The following is a 22,397-nucleotide window of genomic DNA, read 5'->3' as shown; positions in this document are numbered from 1 at the left end:
CCAGGGAAAGGTGGAGGGACTCTATTTGGAGCCAGGATAGGCAAGATGGAAAAGCATTCTGTGTTGGGGAGTCTGGATGCGGGACTGAGGGGCCTGGTGACAGACCAGCTGTGGCTGGCAAGCGTGCCCCCCACTGCTGGTGCTCACCCTTATCACGTGACTGGGTTCTCCCCGAGGGTAAGTGGAGGTGATGAACTGCTCTCAAAGGCGTCCCTCACAGGCTCCATGCTCTTTTTCTCTCTCCTCTCTCTGTGGCACCCTTGGAGGCCACATGTTGAGGGTGACAGTGTTTTAAGGCAGAAGGAGCCTGGGGCTCTGAAGGACCCCTGCAGAGTCAAGCTCCGCCTCCTGACTCTGCCAACAGCTGGCCTGTGAGCTGTGCTTGCAATAAAGGCTGTAGCACCCAGGCTCCAAAATGTTAAGGGTTTTGTTGTTGTTGTTACCGCAGTGAAATCTAGGCTACCCTGACTAATGCAGCAGGAGAGCTACCGAAGACGACGCCTGGATTTCTAGCTTGCATGTCTCTATGGCCAGAGGCGTTAGCCATACTCCACAGTGGAAAGAACTGGATGAGAAGTAAATGGTGGAGGGTATTAGGCAGGCTAGAGCTCAACAGTTTTGTTTGGAGTGTGTTCAGTTTGAGATGGTGCCAAGAGCCAAGTGGAGGCAGATTTCAAGCAGGCGGTCAGATAAAAGTCCAGAGTGCAGACGGGGAAAGTCGGAACGAGAGAATAAGGAGTGGTCAGCACAGGGTGCTAGGGAGGACCACGGACCTGGGTGATGGGCCTAGTGGGAGGACGTGCATTAGAGAAGTGAGGAGGGGCATCTGGGTGGCTCAGTGGTTGAGCATGTGCCTTCGGCTCAGGTCGTGATCCCGGGGTCCTGGGATGGAGTCCCACATTGGGCTCCCCCTGGGGAGCCTGCTTCTCCCTCTGCCTATGTCTCTGCCTCTGTCTCTCTCTCTCTGTCTCTGTCTCTCATGAATAATAAAACCCATTTAAAAAAAAAGAGGAAGAAGAAGAGTGGAGTAGAGGGCCTGGTCCCAACAGAAGAAGAAACGCAGCATTTAGAAGACAGGGTGGCAAAGAAGACTGAGGAGCAGAGGCCAGGAACCCAGGGAAAACCAGGGCAGATTAGCAACAGAGCAACCAGGAAAGCAAGCTTCAAGGAGGCTGTGGTCAAGTGCATCAGCCACCGGTGCCCTCTTCTCCTCCCCCTGGGAGAAAGGTAAAAAATCAGAATGGCTCCTATGCCCTGGGAGAGCTCTCTGCTTTGACACCCCCAAGCCTCCCTATTCACCTCTCCTCCAGTTCTCCAATTCTACACAAAGTCTGCCTGTGCCCTCCTAGCTCAGTCTGCCTCCCTGCCCCCCACCCCAAGGCCTGAAAGCCTCTAGGGAACCTGGGCAGGGGGCTCCAGCACAGCTGGGATCCTGCTCAGGGGAGAGCGCTGTGCACACTCTGGGGGGATCTGGGTTGGGGGGGCTGCTCTCACTAAGACACTAGACACAAAGCAGCCACGGAGACGCGGTGCCTCGTGACAGCAGGAGGGGGAAAGACCACTTGGGCGCACTGAACAGAGAGAGAACACAAGGGCCATTAGCCTCAACTGGAACAAAATAAGGAGCTAATCGCAGGTTGTCATGGTGATGATTTTGTCCAGTTCCACGCAGTGTTCAAAACCCATGAGACCAGGGGCACCAAAGGGACTCAGACAAAGACACAGTGCTCCCTTGGAGGATGCTTGGGTATTGTTAAAACAAGCCCCTCATTTTAGCACACGGTTCCAGGGTAAAAAAATGATTCGATTTACCTCACAGCCAATATTTCTGATCCATAAAATGGGGACCAGCTGTGAGCTCAGTGCTGGGAGTGGGGAGGGGGGGTCGATGGGGAAGGAATGAAGATTCAGTCCTCCCCTCTGGAAGTCAGGGGTTCTCAAAGTGGGGACCGCAGGCCAGGGACAGCACAGGAACCTGCCAGAGATGCAGACGCATTCAGGCCCCACCCAGACCCACTGAGTCAGAAACTCTGGGGTTGGGGTCCAGTAATTCTGCGTTTTGACAAGCCTTCCAGGAGGTTCTGATGCAGGCTCGAGTCTGAGAACTATGGGACCAAGGGAAAACCAGTCTGGACAGAAACGGAACCGACTGTCAGAAGTGAGGGTCCCCGCGGACCCCAGCCTTTCCCATGCTGAGCGCCTGTTCAGTCTCAGAGTGGCTGGGAGGTGCGGTCAAGAAGCTGATCTTGCCCCGGGGCTGGGGAGCCAGGGCACCAGCCCTTAGGTGGCACCCTCCTCCAGGCCTCTCCTCCTGTGGTGAGAGGGGAGGTGGGGCTGGGGCGAAGCCCTCTGCACCCCGACAGGCTTCTGAGGTTGCAGCAGAATAGCAATGAGCAGGCTTCCGCATCTTCCCTCCAAAACTCCTCCCTCCTGCTCCAGCCAAAGCCACCGCGGGCCTCTTTCATCTTCTCCAAAGCAGGGGGACCCCCAAGGAGGACCACACCCAAGCAGCCCCACTTACATGCAGGGAAGGCCTCCAGGCTGCCGGAAGCCCCGCAGCCCTGCAAAGAGGAGGTGCTGGCCGGACTCGCTCGGGCTGAGCAGAGGACAAAGCAGGCCGTGCCTGTGACCTGGGTGGGCCCGGCGACTCTTTAAGAGTAGAGCCCCCGTTCCCACGCATTGGAGTCCTTTCTCCTTCTCTCTGGGCACAAGAGCACCGCCACACAAAGGGCAGCCCCCGGTTGGATGGCAGACCTGGGCCCTGTCCCAGAGCTGGCTCCAGCCCTCCGGGTGACCCAGCCAGTGACTGCCACCTCTAGCCTCAACCTCTCTCTGTGTCTCATGACAGAGCTGGACTCCATGTGGTCCCAAGTCCCACTGAGCATTCAGGGGTCTGGAAAGAGGTACAAAACCACTTAACAGATCTCCTCAAAACAGTCCCAATAAACATCTTTAAAACACCCTGAGGATGTTGTGAACAAAAAACCATGCAGGCAGCTTTCACTCTTCTGGCCTCGCCTGGCTTCTCAACCCTCTTCAGCTGTCTGTGGAACTCTGGTCCCACCCTGTCACCCTCATATCTCTCTGCCCTTTGGCTTCCACTCTGAAGGCTGCTCTGTTGCATTACCATCCCAGTTCTCTTTAGGGCGTCCCAGGGACAGAAAAGGGGTTGACAGGAAGAAGGTGCCTTCCAGGGAGCCCCCACTGCCCCAGCCACACACACACACACTGTAGGATGGACACACCTCATCTCTAGTAGATTAGTATCCTCATTCCAACACACTCGCTTTAGAATTTAAAAGAATGAAGGAAATATACGAAATGCATAGAAATACATTTTTCAAATATAGCAAAGCATGACTGTGAGTTCACAACTCACAGTTACTGGAACAGGCTGACAGATTTTCTTTTTCCATTTCCTTTTTTTTTTCTTTCTTTCTTTTTTTTTTTTATGATAGTCACACAGAGAGAGAGAGAGAGGCAAAGACACAGGCAGAGGGAGAAGCAGGCTCCTTGCACGGGGAGCCCGACGTGGGATTCGATCCCGGGTCTCCAGGATCGCGCCCTGGGCCAAAGGCAGGCGCCAAACCACTGCGCCACCCAGGGATCCCTCTTTTTCCATTTTCAAGTACACTTTGGGGAAACAGCTGACCTCTGGCCAGAGTTCTGTGCATGGTGCATATGCTTAGGGACAGAAGCGGGCGGGAGGTGCGAAGAAGGGGTGCAGTGGGAGGGCTGGCCTCTCGGTTCACCCGAGCACAACACCATGCCAACTGCCAACTCTCCGTTACATTCACATTTGGCTCTCGGCTAGGAATGAGCTCCCAGCCTGGCTTAGCTGTGCTCAGGGGGCTGCTCTTTGGTCCAAGAGGGCATGAGCATCCAGTGGATGCCATCCTCTGGCCACAACAACGGCTCTCAAACTTGGATATGCTTTAGAATCATCTGAAGGCTTTTAACACATACCTCCAACAAGCCCCCTACACACACCAAATGCTAATCACGTTGGTGTGGGAAGGGCCTGGCCATCAGCATCTGTTAAGTGCTCCTGGGGGTTCTAATGCCCTGCACAGCGCAAGGAGATCAACTGCTGCCTGGCTTTCCCAAGCAGGTGTAATACGAAGCCAGGAAGCCTAGCTCAACGGCAATGACAAGGTTGCCCCCAGGACCTGAGGCTCGTATACAGCACGTGAGCAAAATTAAGACCCTAGCAAACTCTCCCCATCTGCTGACCGCAAGATCAGTGCTCTCCCAGAACTTCAGCATTGGAGAGATGCCCAGAGGCCACCCGGTCTGAAGCCCCCCCGAAGGGTTCTTCCAACCTCAGCTTGTAGGGCAAAGCCCCTGCTGACCAGAGGCCTGAAGTGAGCCAGGCTGGACACTTCTGAGCCTCCCCTTGCCAGGCCCTGTCTCCTTCCACAGCACTGGAGCTGAGGCCTAGAGGGTCACTAGAGGCTGAGGCCTCCTGCTATCCTTGCCCTTAGAACCACTGATGCCCTTTAGCCAAGTGAAGTGCAGGCCTCAGGGGGCACACTGAAGGCCGTCCTCTCCTACTTCTCTCTCCAGCCTCATTCCTCTGCCAAGTGACATTTCACTGCACAAGGGGGGTGGGGGCAGTTGGTGGTTATCTCTCGGCTCCTCCTCTGAGCCACAACACAGTGTAGCAGTTAACTGCAAGGACTGCGGAACTACCAAATGCACATCCTGGCTCCTCCCTCCCTGGCCGTGTGACCTACCAGGTAAGGGGCTAGCAACCTAACTTCTGTGAGTCTGCGTAGCCTCAGCTGTAAAATGGGAGGAAAAACTCTACCCAGCCCATAGGTCGGTGAGGTTACATGAGCTACGCCATGCAACTCCGTGTGGGGGAAGATTCGGAAGCTGTCCTTGGTGTTCAAGTGTGAGCTGTCACAGTCCCCACCCACTGAACTCACTGCTCCCTTCCTATCTTTATCAGGGGTCATCCCCCACCTGGAGCTCTCTCCCCCCTTCCCATGCTTCTCCATCTGCCCTCTGCAGCCTGGATCTGGTTCCCAACCCCTCCTCCGGTCTTCCAGAAAGCCCTTCCAGATTGTTCCAAACTGCACTGATCTGTTTCCTGTAGAGATCGCCACACTTCCCCAGAACTCAGATCTAGTAGAAGATGGGAGACCCTGGAGGCACTCCATACCGTAAGATGACAACTCTAAGTAACTATCATGTTTTTGTTGAGTACTTAGCAAATGCCACATAGAACCCTTAGCATCTCCCATGACTGGCATTTAATGCAATAATGCTAGGTAGTACATATCTTTTCCTCCATTTTTCAGACAGAAAAATGAAGGCATTAAGTGCCCTTTCCAAGATCACATGGCTGGTGAGGGGGGCTAGAGCTTTAGTGGATCGTATCCTTCTTCCAAGGCAGCGGATCCCAATGGTTGAGGGCACAGAGTGCCCAACTATAAGTTTCACCTCTGGATCTTACTGGTCTCCAAGCAAGGTACATAATCTCCATGGGCCTCAGTTTCCTCGCTATAGAATAGGGGTAATAACAGACCCAACCCTCTAAGTTTCTGGAGAAAAAAAGCACTAGCACATTGACTGGCACAGGGTAAGTCTATATAAGTACTGGCTACTAACATGATCCATCCCACCTGCTCATTTTAATAGAGAAGGTTCTGAGGCACAGAGAAAGAAAGAGCTGTGGAGGTGGTGATCCAGCTGGGCCCTCAGTCTCTTCTTTGCCACCTGATGGCTGCCTTTTGACTCTACTTAATAACATCTCAGCTTCGTCTATAGAGCCCCATCCTATGACTCATAGCAGGACAACAGGGAGAGGTAAGAGAATCTTTAGGCAGACTGTAGGAGGGTTTAGGAGGGTGTAGACTCCTCTCTGCTCTGGTCACTCAGAGTCAGAGGAAAGCTCGCTTCCGGAAGACCCCTCCACACCCTGCCTCTTGCATGCCCCTTCCTCCTTGAAGCCCTCCCTGATCCCACCACCTCCACTCACCCTGTGCAGCATAAAGTACTTTCTCCTTCCACTGAATTCCCACAGCACCAGCTCCACCTCTCCCCGCTGGCATGACCTCTGTGAACTGCATCCGGGCCTATCAGAGTCTCTCTGCAGTCCCCTACCTGTGGCCTTGCCCTACTCAATCCAGGCCAGACACTAAGATTCCAATTTGTCATATGAGTGAGCGAGCGAATGAGTGGGTGAGTGAATGAGTGAGAGTGAATGAATGGGTGAGTGAGTGAATGAGTGAGTGCATGTATGAGTGAATAAATGAATGAATGGGTGAGTGAATGAATGAGTGAATAAATGAATGAGTGGGTCCGCAGATGAGGGAATTTCTTCCACAGGCCTGGGGTTCCTCACCCAAGTCCAGGTTTGAGGGTGACCTGTGGTCAGCCCTGACTCACAGAGCCCCTGGGACCCTAGGCCAGACCTCTCTGTAGCCCACTCCCACCCACCCTCATTCAGGGTTCCAGATACAGGGGGTTACCCATTCCCCTCCCCCACCTCTTCCTGCTAGGGTTCCTTCAGCAGAGAATGTTCTCCCCACCTCCCCACTCATCCATCCCCCAGCTCTCACCTGCCATCAAGCGCCTGCTTGTCCGTAAGCGTCGTGCAAGGGTTTCAGCCTAGCTTCTCATCGGAATTGCCTGGGGAGCCTTTAAAACTCATGACTACAGCGGACCTCGGTTCTGATTTAATTGGTTTGGATTGTGGCTTGGGTAAATTTTTCTAAAAGCTCCTGATGATTCTGATGTGCAGCCAGGTTTAAGAACCAAGGATCTAGTTTGAATCCCACCTTTTCCATGAATCCTTGCCCACCTTCCCCACAGAGAACTCCTTTTTCTTCCTGTCTGGAGCATCACCTGGGGGTGAGGCCCCCCAACTCAGCACTGGCCTGCCCCCTCCTGGGAGGGTGTCCATCCTCATATCCATCTTGCTCATGCTTCTTTGAGGGCACCCCTGTGGCCAGGCCCTCATGCCCTCCCCCAACCCAGGGTTCCCCAAATCGCTGTGCAGTTAACCTGCATGCAGCTCACCAGGCCTGGTCCCCACCCCACTTCTACTCTTCCCTCCTGGATGCTTCTCATTGCTCAACACCAAGTACATCAGAGACCTGCAATGCAGGAACAAAAGGAACAACTCCTGGGGCTAGGAGGCAGGACACCTCAGCCTCACGCCCACTCCCACCCCCATGTGGCCTAACAAGTCATTGCCCCCAGGGCTCCCCTTGTTCCATCCCTGAGACCAGAGGCTTGGACCAGATATTCTTTTGGTCTCCTGCAACGGTGTACCCACCTGGGCCCCCTGCTTCAGCTGCCCTGGGTGACAGGGCCTAGAATCCACTTTCGGCTTCAGTTAGGGCTGAGCCAGAGCCTGGCCTGGAGGGAAAGGCCAGCCTGGCCAGGAGCAGCTTCATTACCAGTTAATGTTCACTGACTGCACAGGGAGCTCAGCCCGGAGGGACCATTACATTTAACTGGGCTGCCGATTAATCAAGGATTTAAACAGATGGTGCTCAGAAGAGCTCCTCATAAATGAGGAGGATCCAGAGGGAAAAGTAGAGCCCTCTAGTCTGGGCAGAGAGCCCCACCCTCCAGCAACATAGGCACAGGTGAGGCTCCAAAGCCTCCAGGGATGTCCCTAGCCCCGAATCCCCAGGCCCTCTTCTGCCCCGAGGGCCTGCATCCCATCTGCACCACGAGTGCAGAGAGGAGTCGAGGAGTCGGCAGGAGAGGGCTTACACAGACCTCTGGATCCCCGCCAGGAGCCACCCCATGCCCTCGGGACACTTGGAAAAGGTGGGAGGGATTGGGGGTTGTCACTGGGATTGGGGGTGTTCCAGGCATGTAATGGGGAGAGCTATGACTGCTGAGTGTCCTGCCGTGCATGGCCCCATCCAACACCAGGAGGCAGCACCCCCCACTGCGTCACTGCTAACAGCAGCCCCAGGAAAAGCTCTGTACCCAGCAGGCGTAGGAGTGGGGTTCCTGCTGTAGCCTCATTCCCTGGCTCCTGGCGGAGCAAATAGAAGAAGAGGGGAATGACCCCACACTGCCTGCTTTGGGTTGACCAGGTGCTCTCCGGCTCGGCCACTGGCAACAGCTGTGTCCCTGCTGCCACCAGGCCCAGGCTGCTTGCTAATAAGCTCACTAACAGCCGCTCCTCAGCGCAGACACCAGCCCAATCCCAGTCCCCGTGGGATCAGAGGCAGCCACATCCAGCCACCCAGAACTGACTCCTCCAGAGTGAGGCATCCTGGGCAGGCTGTTCCCGAGGAGGGCAACCCCGGGGCCTCTGCCCAGAGCAGATCCAGGACTCCCATCACCCCAGAGGGTTTTCAGAAGGGCCCAGGCACCTATACCCTCCACCACTCTATACAAAATGGCCAGAGGCTGGGACACCAGTTTCTGAAGGCTGGCCTGGATGTGCTGGGGACACCATGACCTCCACACCACCTTACTCACCTGGGAAGGAGTCGTTCAAGCCCATCAGGTCATTGGCCCTCTGGATCTTCTCCAGGCACATGGCTTGCTCCTTCTTGAAGATGCAGTCAGAGTGCATGGCGGTGGCCTGTAAGGGACACACAGGATGGACAGGAGGAGCAAGCGGGAGGCTCACCTGCAAGCCCTGCTACCTAAGCACCCGGGGCAGTGTGTGGGGGCTGCGGGGGGCGGGCAGAAGCGGGAAGAAGATAGTGCCAGAAAGATTTCAGGGCCAGCAGGGGCCCTGACTCCACTTTGCCATGGATACCACAGGGGCTCTTCTCCTTCCCCAGTCCAACGTGCGGCCTTCACTGGATTCCACCCCTCCCTGGGTCTCCGTTTCCACGTGTTTGATAATAGTAGCAAACACACGCACAGCATTGTGCTACTGTGTGCACGCATTACTCTGTCATATACATGCACCGTCTAAGAGCTCTAGAAAGTGGGTACTGGGCTCATTCTCCATCTGACAGACGTGAACCTAAACACGGAGACATTAAGTAACTTTCTCAAAGTCACACAGCTTAGAGACTGTACAGCCAGGATCCGAACCTAGGCAGTCTGGCTCTAGAGGCCATGAGGCTACTACTACTGGACTTCGGGGGAGCAAGGAGGGGATGGGAGAGAGAAGGGGCTAGGAGAGCTCATTCTCTCTCCTCTGGGGGCTCAGGAAGGAGGTGCACCCCCAGCGGCTGTGGGCAAAGGAGCAGTGGTTGCATTCAGTGGGACCTACTACTGCTCCCATTCACTCCTGCCCCCACGTTACAAAAGCGGAAACCAAGACTCATTAAGATCAAATGTTCCTGCCCAAGGTCACACAACCAGTTAGTGGCAGGTGTGGATTTAAGCCCATGTGTTGCTACCATGACAGCTGTGTTCTAATGCTGTCACTTTCAAGTAAAACCTTGGGGCAGGGATGGTTCCCCAAGGGGTGCCCACAAGTACGAAGGCAGGCACAGGCATCTGAGCTGCTAAGGACAGTGCTGAGGGATCCAATCTAGTTTTGACTATTCACAGCTGTGAAGGCTTCCAGGGAGAGGGCTGAGCTTCTCTGGGGTCATGAGTAAGGCCAGTATGGAGACAGGACTGGCATCCAGGCCTCTGAAGACAGCTGCATCGACTGCTGGTCTAAATTCCCAGGATGAGGGGCAGAGGCCAAGGCCTAGGAACCCTCCTCCCCCACCCTTCCCTTCTTAGGGAAGACGCATTAGCAAAGAGCAGGCTTCTGAGCTCTAACCTGGCCGAGACTTATGGGCTAGGGATTGGGATCAAAAAGCTTTCGATGGACACCGAGGCTCCTTCCACAGTTTGGCTATTGTGGACATTGCTGCTAGAAACATCGGGGTGCAGGTGTCCCGCCGAGATTCAGATGCAATGAAACGGCGGGACACCTGCACCCCGATGTTTCTAGCAGCAATGTCCACAATAGCCAAACTGTGGAAGGAGCCTCGGTGTCCATCGAAAGATGAATGGATAAAGAAGATGTGGTTTATGTATACAATGGGATATTACTCAGCAATTAGAAACGACAAATACCCACCATTTGCTTCAACGTGGATGGAACTGGAGGGTATTATGCTGAGTGAAATAAGTCAATCGGAGAAGGACAAACAGTGTATGTTCTCATTCATTTGGGGAATATAAAAAATAGTGAAAGGGAATATAAAGGAAGGGAAAAGAAATGTTGGGAAATATCAGGAAGGGAGACAGAACATAAAGACTCCTAACTCTGGGAAACGAACTAGGGGTGGTGGAAGGGGAGGAGGGCGGGGGTGGAGGGGAATGGGTGACGGGCACTGAGGCGGACACTTGATGGGATGAGCACTGGGTGTTTTTCTGTATGTTGATAAATTGAACACCAATAAAAATTAATTAAAAAAAAAAAAAGCTTTCTGCAGCTGTAACTAAGGCTCCTGCATACAGTCGAGCAGGTTGTACACTGCACAACTCTAAAGGTTGCCACATCTGCATCATCATAATAGATTAGTAAATTGTGTCATAATTTCTAGGCAAGTCAGTACAAGATCTTGAAGAAGGGGTACCCTTTGTACCTCACACAAAGGTACTGGCTCGGTGGGGGTTCAGGCAGAGATAACAGCCAGCTGACCCGAGCTTGGCTGGCGAAGGACACACAACAGACACAGGTTCTCTGGGGTGTGAGCTCAGGTGAGCCTGGGGCTCCAGTTGGTCATGGAGGGGAGGGTCCTGGGCCCTTACCACAGGCAGCAGGAGGAAAGCAGCCAGGGAGGCCTGCAAGATGCTGGCCATGACGCTTCTCAATCCGGAAGGAGACTCAGGGCAGCACTGCTTGCCTCCCACTCAGAGCAGCCACTGGTTAACCCCAAGGTGTCTACGGCCTAGAGAGAAAGGAAAGCATGAGTCCTGCGGGTCCCGTGGCAGAGGAGGGGCACCTGACACCCTCCTCACCTGCAGCAAGGCTCTGGCCTACAAGGGTAAGCCCTCCCTGCTGTTGTCTATGCCTTCTTAATTCTTCTATCAAACAGGTATTTCCTGAGCACTTACACAGTGCTGGGCAGTGGGGATGCGGTGGGGAACACACGGGCTCAGGCCCCCGTCAGACCACCAGAAGGGTCTGCATGGCTTCCCCTCTGTAGCAAACAACTGTGTCCCCATATCTCCCTCCACTGCCACAGAGTCCTAGGTGGCACAAGCATGCCCACCTCGAGAGGACATTTCTTAGTCCCTTCTGCTCGCAGGTGTGGGCCTGTGATGAAGTTCCCACCTACAGAATATGGTGGGAACATGCATCACTTCTGTACCATGTGTCCCTCAGGCAGCACACACTCCCCGCTTCTGCTCTTTCACCCTTCCTAAGTGCTAGACCTGGCTGTGACAGTGCCACCAAGGCAACACCCATGGAGTGGAGAGTAACAAACACAGCAAAGGGAACCAAATCCCAGTGAGCACCCCACCAGCCTGGAAGACCTGCCTCGCTCCGGACAACCACAGAAGAAAGAACTGCGCTTCTACTACGTGTTCACCACTTCATGCCAGCTGCCGAGCCCCGCCTGCTAACAGACGTAACCTTTCACCCTCCCTCAGGCCACCTGGGCTGCAGGACAAAGCCTCTACCACCATGACATACAAGACAGTGACTGCCAAAGAGCATGCTCCAAGTGGGGAGGTCCTGGTGGGGACCAGACCGAGTAAAGAGAGCCCAATGGGGAGGATGTGCGAGCCCTGGCACATTCCCAGGGGTAGAGCCTGGTCTGCTTCTAAAATCGATCATTAATGTGTATTCCCTTCAACCCAGCAATTCCGCATCTGGGTCTTTATCGAGAAATATTTGCACTGGTCTAGGGGAAGGAAAAAAAAAGCATATGCAACCATATTCACTGCAGCATCACCTAAAATAGCATCAACAGCAGAAAATGAAGCAACAAAGCATCCATCAAGCAGGCACTGTTAATAGACCCCGGCAGCCATGCAAGGAAATACTACACAGTAATTTAAAAAATAGTATTTTTATTACTATTAAATTATTATTAAAACGATTCAGTAGGTCGGTGTCAGGACCACCACCATAGGTGCCTGATTCAGAGACCCATGGAGGGCTGCATCCCAACTATTAGTCTCTGCATAACCCCCTCGGGGGGCAGAGCTACCATTACTCTGATTCCTCTGCACCCCTGGCTCTCTGCCTACCCATGTGTCCTTCCCTCTCTCCTAGCTTCTCCAAGCTCAATCTGGTGACAAGCAAGGACCCAAAAAAGAGGAAAAGAAATGTGCCGCAGGAAAGCTCAACAAAAGGGGTCCTGTCTTATCCACCTGTTGCTCTATCCACCGAGGGCCCACTCAGAAACACTGAGGGAGGCTTCAGGTATCCCCAAGAAATGCTCTGAGAAGTCCAAAGCACCCTGAGGATGCCGGTGCAGGATCTCCCCTGTGGGGCAGGAAGGACTGGGCAGGCTGGGGAAACACTGGCCCCAGCATCCCTGGGCACCCCGAGGACCAGCTGGGCTGGACTCCCAGGCTTTGATTTTTATACCCATTCCCAGGACCCTCCACACCTGGACTGGTCATGCATGTCTTAGCCAAAAGGAAGGTGACTCCCCATCTCAGCACCCTCCAAGCCAGCAGGACCTGGACAAGAGCCAGAGAAGGGAAGTGGGCGCACAGCCTGTGTCACCAAGTGGACACAGTGCTCCTTCCTCAGAGGCCACCTCCCTCATACTCCCAGCAAGGCGCTACCATAAACAGGACCAGCTGCTATTTGTCTCTTGAGGGGGGAGACCTCCACCCTAGGACACAGAGCAAGGCTCCTGGAAGAGGACACCTTACAAGAGCACTCAGAAATGACATCAAGAACTCCGGGCTCTCAGCGACACTCTGAGAGGGCAACAGCACTACCTGCCTCCTTCAGGACGGGGTCCCCCAAACGGATACTTGCTGCCCTGTCCCCAAGCCCCAACCCCGATCCGAAGATGTGCTCTGATCTCTTAGCCCACACTCAGCTCGGACCAGCCATCAGAACCACTGAGGGGCATTTAAAAATACCCCTGCCCAACTGAGTCAGTGTCTCCGGGGCTAAGGCCCCGAAGATCAACGCCGGTTCTGGCTCTCCAGGTAACGCTCACGTAGAGTAGGATTTTAAGGTGCCTGTTTTGACCTTTATTAGAACTGAGAGAGCTAGACCGGAAGAGCAAGCAACTCCCACAACTCTGGGTGCTCTAGGGGCAAGTGGGCGGCAGCACGCAAGCGGAGAATGGATTTGTGTTTGAGAGCTGGCTGGTTTTTGATCATATCCTCTCTCTCTCTCTCTCTCTCTCTCTCTCTCTCTCTCTCTCACACACACACACACACACACACACACACACACAGAAGCAGGTCCACAGAGAAGAGCGTAAACACATGTCAACCCCACAGAGACAAAGAGAGACATCCATCCCCAGGGCACCCACTTGAGGCACCAGTACACTGCCACGCACGAGATACGCAAAGGTGAAGATTCCTTCAGGGGCTGACAGGCAACTCCACGCGCATTTGCACACGCACACGCTCTCCCTCGCAGAAATGCAGAAGCACACCCAGGACACAGCGTAAAGGTAGGTACGGATGCAAGCACCCAGCAGGGCAGAGGCTCACGTACGTTTACCAGATCCTGGATCTACAGGAGTAACACGCACACACTGAGTACGCAAAGGCATTCAGATGCACAGAGGCAATTAGATATATTTGGATTCTGGCACAGATGCTCACACACACATACGCACACGCTCGCACACTCCCAGGGGCACGCCGGACTTGCAGGGTGCTCCTGCCTGCTCTCCGCAGGCCAGCGCCTCGGCACTGATTAGAAACCAGCCGGAGCCGAGGCCCCACGGCCCCACCATCCCCCAGCTCTGCTTTGTCACTAGGCTGCTTAGGCAATGATGTGAACCAGTGACGCAGGGTGGAGGGGCTGGGGTGCTCTCATCACAGGGCCTCATCTGGATCTGGACCCGGCTTCCCCATTCCCACTCTCGTCCTCTTTTCTTTTAATTGAGATATAATTGACACACGTAGCATTCTATTAGTCCCGGGTACGCGACGTAACGAGTGGATGTTCATCTGTGCCATCGCCACGGTTAAGTCTCGTTCACCTCGTCACCACACAGATGCAACATTTCTCTTGTGATGAAAACTCTTACGATCTAATCGTTCTTAGCCCACTAGTGTCCTCTCCCCACCCCTCCCCAGGCCACCCCCTGCCCAACCGGACTCCCCAGTGAGAGAGAGAGTGTGGGAGAGCTCCAGGGCCTTGATCTCCCCCACGCCCCCCTGCCCCCAGCTGGGGACCTCAGGGATCATCTTCTCTAGCTTCTCCAAGATGACAGTGTCCCCAGCCCCTTCTGGCATTTCTGCCCCTCATCAGCCCCCCCTTCCACGCCCTGACACCTCCCTGCACCCTTATTGGACTACGCTCAGAGTTTACAGTTGGAGGCCACTTGCCCCAAACCTGCTCCTCTTGTGGGCCACACGCACGGTGCACCCCCCCCCTCCGCCCCCTGAGATGTGTCCCTCCCCAACACCTGCCAGTCCTGTCAGATGCTCCTCCTCCCCCACCCCATCCTGGCCACCTCCCCTCTGCACTCCCCCAACCTGCCAGTGACCATGGCACAGGACAAGGCTACGCCTGGCCACTGTGGTCTGGGGTGGGACTCTCCCCTCCCTGAGGATGAACACTGGACTCTTTCAGCCCAGCCACACAGCTGGCTCAGGACAAGCGGGTCACCCATATTCCAGGCTCGCTCTCTCGGGTGCAGGCTCTGCTGGGGCAACTGGCTTCTGCAACTGATCTGAGACCAATTAAACCCTACTCCCTGGCATTTATGGTGGCGGACGTGGGGACCACTTTGCTAGAGTTTTAAGACTTAGGACTTCAGGAAAATCAGGTTTTCTGTGCCTCGATTTGACTGTCTGTAAAATGGAAATAATAGTAATACTATCTCAGAAATACTACAGTGAGACACCAAATTCATGTAAGTAAACTACAGAGTCTATCGCATAGCCTGGTTCCAACAGTAGGACCACACTGGTATTAACCATCACTAATTTCTTACTACCTGTGTTCAGGTTTTTGCACCTCTCGCTGTCACCTCTATCCCCATAGACCTGTGTCACTTGCTAAATGGGAGCAGCAGGACTGCTACACCTTTATTTGCTAATGACTAACATTTATTAAACGCCCAGTATGTGCGAAGGACTCTTCCAAGCAATCAATTTGCATTAACTCGTTTCACTCTCCCCAAACCTTAAAGTAGTTGTTAGCATTATCCTTATTCTATAGCTAAGGTGACTAAGGCACAGAGAAACTAAGTGACTTCTCCAAAGTCACACAGCAAATATGCAGTAGAGCTGGGAAGGGAACCCAAGCCGGCCGGCTCCAAAGCTCGAACACTCCATCCTTACACTCCTGCCATTCTCCGTCTTTGGTAAAGGGAAAATCAGCGCAGAATGCACTGTATGTTGTTCGTGATCCTTCTCACACCTTTAGAGATTGGTCAGCTCCCCCCTGCACGTATTTCTACATCTGAAATATCTTCCTTAGGAAGAGTTCATTATAGACACACCGTTTCACGCCGGAGACGGGCTTGAAAGGCCATCTTTCATTACTACTGCGCTCCCTGTGGGGAAACTGAGCCCAGAGAGGGTGAGATTCTTCCCAAGGTCACACAGCAGAGAGTACTGGAGCCCTGCCTGGCGGGAATGCACGTGTGACAGGTATGTGGTCTACAGGGGAGTCTGCTCCCCCGTCCACACTCGGGAGGCCCTCTTTGGGCCCCACCAGTGTGGTGGACTGACAGCAACCAACGGGAACAGACTGGAGCAGCCGCCGTGTGCTCGGTGAGCCACTGCGCCAAGCACACAGGAAGAGGGTGTCATCAGTCAGCACACAGGAGCCAGCGGTGACTCACCGGGCTCCCCACTTTCCCCATGGAGTGGGAGGGGACTCAGAGACCCTGCAGCCACTCCCCGCTACCCCACAACTGCACCTGCAGGACCCTTTCTGCTGCACTCCGGCTGAGGATGGCCCAGCTCTGGGGACGGGCACCCACCCCGTTCAGCGGCTAGCCCAGGGCCCTCAGGGCAAAGCTCTGATTTTTTTCCACCATGTCCTTTGGGGCCAGCCCTTGCCTTCTGCATGTCCCCACGGTGGGAGGGCAGCACCTCACCCTCCTGCTCCATTGGGCCACACAGATCTAGGCCCTTCTTCTGCCCTTATGGGGCTGGGGTCCATCTGGCTACCCCCTACTGAACTCCCCTGGCTGTTCAGCACCCCTCCCTTCACCTCACCAGGCACTGCCAAGCCTGACATGAGACAGCTGACCCACAGGAAGTGGATCAGTGGCCTCCCTTGCTCACCACATACTCCCTTTTTTAGTGCACCTGAGCAGGATCTGCCCCCCACTTCCTTTTCTCCCTCCCAGGGCAGGAAACCAGGAAGGGAAGACTAAAGGATAAAAAACGTTACCTACCCCGACACCCTGCCCCCACCCCCCATGCCAAGTTCACCCTTCAAAGGGAGGAAACTACACTTGCTTCTGGAGAAGGAACAGGGAACCTCTAAAGCCTCTTTCCTCCTCAGTAGGGTCAGAGCTGATGAGGACCACAGCCCAACGATGCCTGGCATCCTCTCGATTGCAGGGCATCCTCTCGATTAATCATTAATGTTGATGCTCCTCTGGGTGTTCAAACCTTCCCCTTTCAGAGCCTGGCCACTGAGGTCCTGTGCACAGTAGGTGACACAACCCAGGTCCCTGGAAGGGTCCCCCACGATCCCACCCACACCCTCCACTTGACACGTGGGAAACCTGGGCTCAGGGCAGGGAAGGGCTGGGTTGGAACGCACATGTGTACATTGGGAGTGTTATCCCATCTCACTTACGAGGGTGTGAGGCCCCGAGGAATCAGGAGACTTTCCCAAAGTTACGCTGCAAAGCCCTTCCACACTGAGGAGTCCAGGCACATCTACTGTCCTGGAAGGGATGCTGGGAGTTCTCTGCCAGGGAGAGACCCACCCCTCACGAAGTGGGATTGAGAGGGGAGGAGACGGGGAGGAGGAAGCAGAAGATAATAATGGGGGTGGAGGGAGAGTCCGAATAGCAGGCAGGGGCCTGGTGGAAGGCAGTGGGAGGCGTGGAGGGAGAGGGTGGCCAGGGAGGGAATGGAAGCCAGGAGCAGACCCTTGTTTGTTGACAGTCCAGGGAGCACCTCCCAGGAAGAGAGGAACTGTGAGTGCCTCTCTGTCTTCCCTTGTCACCCCGCAGGCCCTCCTGAGCGGGCATGAGCCCCTGGAAGGGGGAGCCAGCTCTGATTCGCACATGACCCCAGCATACAGTGGGAGCCCAGAGACCTCCCCAGAGATCTCTGACAAGTGCCTGGAGAATGGGCTTGGGAGGGTGACTGGGGGTGCTCAGGGGCTCAGCAAGATGTCAGGAGGGTGGGAGGTTGGTGACCAGTCTGCGGGTGCTGGAGACACTGCAGCCTTGGTCCCCGGGATAAGACAGGCACACAGAAGGGCCCTAAGCTGGGGAGTGAAATGAGAAGCTTCCCACTGAGGCAATACTCCTCAGACAGCTGGCAAGCCGAGCAGAAGGGGAAAAACCCACACGGAGGCCATTCTCCGGATTCAGGGTGGAGGTGATGGCGGGGAATCCCTGGGCAGGGAATGGAAAGAAGGGAACAGAATCCAGAGACTCACAGAGAAGGGGAGAGGAAAGTCTCCCTGGCCCACCTCGGGGCAAATGGCAGGAAGGAAATGTCAGAAGGGAACAGGAGGGAGGGGAAGAAACCAAAGGCAAGACCTGGTTCACTACACAGCCTTCAATCAGAAGCTGGGCCCTGTGGAGGAGCCTACAAAGGAGCTTTTTTTTTCCCCTCCGCCAAGCCTTTGCAGTGCCCATTTGTCAGGGGGAGAGGGGGAAGGTTGAGGATGGTGAAGGCAACGTATGGCACTGGATGGAGAGCATCCAGGTATCCTCAAGGTCAAGCCCACCTCCCACCACCACCTCTAGGAAGCCCGCCCTGGCTGCCTCTACCTCCGCTGATCTCACCCTTGTCTGAGAACCACCAGCCCTAGATAAGGAGACCCTCACTCCTGCCTGGGCCATTTCAGGTCTCATCCTGCTCACTGTGACCTTCAAATCTTGTTGGAAACATGGGGCTTGTCCAGGTGTCCCTGCATGTCCCTCCTGGTAGAGGCGGGCAGGGACCCGGACACAGAGGGTCAATGGAAAAGGGGACTCAGGACCTATGTGGTGAACTAAAGTGACACGCCGTCATTTCATCTTCATGAATGCTGTCTCCAGGTGTCCTTAGATTTATCACACGTACACAGCAAAGACCTGTCTGGGGTGGGGTGCTGAGGCCAGGCAGGGAGCCTCTCCTGGCACTGACCCATTAAGCAGATGGACACTCGGGGCTCCAGGCAGAGTGAAGGGAAGCATCCACGGCCCCTTAGGGCAGCTCGGGCTCCCAGGACTAAGCCCTTCCTCCTTTAATCTTTTAAATCACTTTTCTTCTCTGACCTTAGGCCAGAGGTTGGCAAACACTTCCAGCAGGTCTGAGCCAGCCTGTCCCCTATTTTTGTACAGCCAGTGAGCCAAGAAGGGTTTGTACATTTTTAAGTGGTCAGGAAAAATTAAGACTCACATTTCGTGGCACATAAAAAATTGTATGAAATTCAAATTTCAGCATCCCTAAGCAGAGTTTATCAGAACACAGCCACGCTCACCTGTTTACGTATCACCTACGGTTGCTTTTCTGTTACAACAGCAGAACGAAGTAGCTGCCACAGGGTGCGCAGCCAGCGAAGCCTATTTACTATCTAGCCCCTTCCAGAAAAAGTTTGTCAACCCTTAGTCTAATCTCATGCAACACATGCACTTTCTCCATTTGATTCCGTGTGCATCCAGACTTTCATTAAGGAAGACTTTTCTGATCTTCCTGTGGCCAATGTCCGAGTCCCCAGGTATGCAAGATCCGGTTGAGACAGTGTGTCCCAAAGTCCATATGTCTTTCTGCTGTTGCATGTCCTGCCCCAGGCCTGTGGCAGGTGTCACTGGAAACCTACATGCCTCCTAGGCAGTGTGTCACTACCTCTTTGTGTGTCACTGTGGGGGTGGCTGTCACCATGTGCCTCTGACGGCATCCAGGGCTTAGTACAAATGTCACCGCCAAGGAGTTTCTAAGCCTGTATGTTGCCAGGCAGCTGGACCACTAGGCCCAGCACGTTCAGTCCCTGGACTCAGATTGCTCTGTCCAGGGGCGGCCAAGGTTTCCCACGCCTTTGGCCCTACCAGGGTAGAAAGCCCCCAACAGCCCTATCTGGGGCATCAGACCTCTGCTCACATACCTCCTAAGACAGAAACCCACTGTCACCCCCCGGTACTGGCTCCATGCTGGGTGGCTCTCAGGGAAGTGAGGCCTTCCTGGCACTGAGCTGGGCTCCCGCTCTGCGCTTGGCACACCTTGGTTCTGCCCTCTGGCAGACAGCACAAAGTGTCCTCCACTTAACTGGTGCCAGCCCTTGGTCAATGAAGACTTCATCCCTGGGAGGATAGAGACCCGGGACACTCAATCTGAGGCCACCTCCCTAGGAAGAAAGCCACCTTGTGGCCTTAGCTCCTGTTTTTCCTAGCCCCTTAGCTGCACATACTGATTTGTAAATACCTTTTTGTTTTTTGTTTTTTGTTTTGTTTTGTTTTTAATTTATGATAGTCACAGAGAGAGAAAGAGGCAGAGGCAGAGGCACAGGCAGAGAGAGAAGCAGGTTCCATGCACCGGGAGCCTGATGTGGGATTCGATCCCGGGTCTCCAGGATCGTGCCCGGGGCCAAAGGCAGGTGCCAAACCGCTGCGCCACCCAGGGATCCCTGTAAATACCTATTTTATGTGTTTGTGTATTCAACACAAATTGAGGGAGTGTCCCAAAGTAGAAGAGTGACAGGGAGGGGTGGCCACATAAAAAAAAAGGGGGGGAGGGGGTCCCAAAGTGTTTCTCCAATCAACCTCCTGCCAGCCTGAACTTTACACAAAAGAGGACTTTAATGGATGTTCTAGCCTGGTTAGTCCTCAGAATGCAGGGAAGGGTCCCTCGAGAGGCTCCCCACAGACACCTGTCCTCATTGCACACAGGGACAAACAGACTAGAGGGAGCCGGGCCCGGATACAGACCCACCAATGAATCATCCATAGAGGAAGGGACCAGGTCCGCATCCCTGGTCACCCTACCCACCTGTTGATGGATTGGTTGGAAGATTTGGCCAAGAGCCCACCCCAGCGTGTTCTGTTTCCAATGGGTATGTTCCAATTTCGGTTTGTATCCAGACTGGCACCTCTGCTTGCCCTCCCCAAGGTCAGCGGGGAGCAGGAGCCCCAGATTCAGCTGGGGACTCTGCCAACCCCCACCCACAGCCAGCACCAAACTGAGATTGGGGTCTCCTGAGAAAATCTGGGTGCTGCTGCCCACCCCCAAGCTCATAAATAGTTTTTCATCCCATTCACTAATTCACATCCACTCAAAGCCTCGAGCCTGACCTGATGCTTGTCTCTCTCTGCCTAACAGCAGTCCCAAGGCAAGTGACCCTCCACTGATGCTGTGTAGCCCCATCCCACTCCCCAGGCGCCCCACACACTGGGCTGTGCAACAGAAAAGCTAACTGCTGTGTGTTTCCTTCCTTTCTTTCTTTCTTTCTTTCTCTTTTTTTTTCTCTCTTTTTTAGCGGGGAGAGGGGATGCTTTGTGGGATGCTATAGGGCCAGGGTAAAGTCAGGGACACTGACCACACTAAAAGCCTAGAAATGGTCTGGAGAATTCGCAGGGGCCCACCAGCCCTCCCCCAGCAGCTTCCCAAAGGGGCCTGAACTCCTTCCAGTGGTGAGGCTCCGCTCCCCAGCTCCGTGCGACATGCAATCAGCTTCTGGCCAGGCTCCCTCCTGAGCGGCTGGCTTCACCCCCCCTCCCCAGCCCTGGCCCCTTCGGGGGCCCTCAAAGCGCCAACGTCCCGCCCAGGATGTGGCCCCCGCCTCTCGCAGCTGCAGCAGGAGCCTGTGCCTTTAAGGCGGCCGGCAGGGGTCTCGGGCTGGCCCACCTGGGCCCAGGGAGGCCGGAGCTCTCCCCCCCTAGGCCCCCTTAGGGCGTCTCCTGCGAGACCACCACCGGCGCCCGGGCGTCAAGACCCCATCCCCTCTGCGCCGCGGGAAACCGAGAGACGATGCTCTTTTGGACAATCCCGAATGTGTCACTATGGGGGGGGGGGGGATTCTAGGCTGGCCCCGGCCCCCACCCCCCCTGCACAGCGCCTGCCCACCCCTCGGCCCCCGTGGGGACTGCGGTAGCCCGCAGCCAGGGCCCCCCCAGCGCTGCCTTCCCCATCCGCGTAGGCGCGTCCGTCTGCCTCGGGAGTAGGGAGAAGGGTCCCTCGGCCTGGGTCCCCCTGGGTCCCCCTGGGTCCCTCGGTCTGGGTCCCCCTGGGTCCCCCTGGGCCCCTCGGTCTGGGTCCCCCTGGGTCCCCCTGGGTCCCTCGGTCTGGGTCCCCCTGGGTCCCCCCGGCCGCAGTGCCGGTCCTGCCCCAGGTTCTCCCCCTGGCGCGGGGAGGGGCTGCAGGGAGCCGCTGCCCCAAGTACTATCCCAGGTGGGGGGGGGGGGCCGGGCTGTCGCGCAGGAAGGGAGCAGCAGCGGGAGGGGCTGGGGTCGCTCGGGCAGGTCGGCCGCCCGCCGTCCGGCGGTGGAGGGAGGGGCCGCTGCCCCCGCGGGGCCGAGGGTTCCGCATCGGGAGCGGCGGCCGGGCGGCCCTTACCTGCTCACACCGGGCCTGGCTGCGGGCTGCGGGCTGCGGGCTGCGGGCGGGAGGGCTGCGGGCGGGAGGGCGCGCAGGGGCGAGTCCGCGGCCCGCGCCGCCCGGGCTGGAGCGAGAGCGCCGAGGAGCGCGCGCCGAGCCCGGGTCCCCGCGTCCGCGTGTCCGCCGGCGGCCGGTGTGCGGGCCCCTGCGCCGCGGCTGTGCGTGTGCGTGTGCGCACGGGGACCGCGCTCGCGGGAGCTGGAGCCGCCGCCGCCGCCGCCGCCGCCAGTCACCGCCCGGGCCCGGGCGCGGCGCCCCCGCCCCCCCGCGCCCCCCGCGCCCCCCGCGCCCCGCGGGCTCGGTCCTGCCGGAGAGGCGCCGCCAAGCCGGGCCGGGCCGGAGCGAGGCGAGCGACCACCGCCTCCGCGCGCGCTCCTCGCAGGGTGGGGTGCGTGGGGGTGTGGACCAATGGGCGCCCGGGGGAGGGGCCAGCGGGGGTGTGCGGGGGAGCCGGACCCGACACCGCCCGAGCTGCGGGGCGACCCCCGGCGGCGGGGCGGAGGCGAGCGCCCGCCCGAGGGGCCGGCTTGGCTGGGGCTCACGGCCCCCTTTCCACCCTCTCCGAGCCAGAAAGCCCT

The 22,397-nt window shown here is 56.1% G+C and overlaps 1 protein-coding gene across 4 annotated transcripts in view; it reads right to left on the bottom strand.

The window, feature by feature from the left end:
• Window positions 1-22,012, bottom strand: part of ADCYAP1R1 (ADCYAP receptor type I) — a 60,844-nt gene extending 38,832 nt beyond the window's left edge. For all 4 annotated transcript variants that reach the window (XM_072764657.1, XM_072764655.1, XM_072764658.1 and 1 more), the window contains exons 1-3: window positions 21,778-22,012; window positions 10,693-10,832; window positions 8,458-8,563 (exon numbers count right to left, since the gene is read on the bottom strand). In XM_072764657.1, the coding sequence (XP_072620758.1) occupies window positions 8,458-8,563; window positions 10,693-10,743 (157 nt within the window). In that variant the 5' untranslated portion in view covers window positions 10,744-10,832; window positions 21,778-22,012. The remainder of the gene's footprint in view (window positions 1-8,457; window positions 8,564-10,692; window positions 10,833-21,777) is intronic.
• Between the last annotated feature and the right edge of the window lie 385 nt (window positions 22,013-22,397).

This window comes from Vulpes vulpes, chromosome 7, assembly GCF_048418805.1.
Source record: "Vulpes vulpes isolate BD-2025 chromosome 7, VulVul3, whole genome shotgun sequence".
Taxonomy (NCBI): Eukaryota; Metazoa; Chordata; class Mammalia; order Carnivora; family Canidae; genus Vulpes; species Vulpes vulpes.
This window is presented reverse-complemented; position numbering and strand designations above follow the sequence as displayed.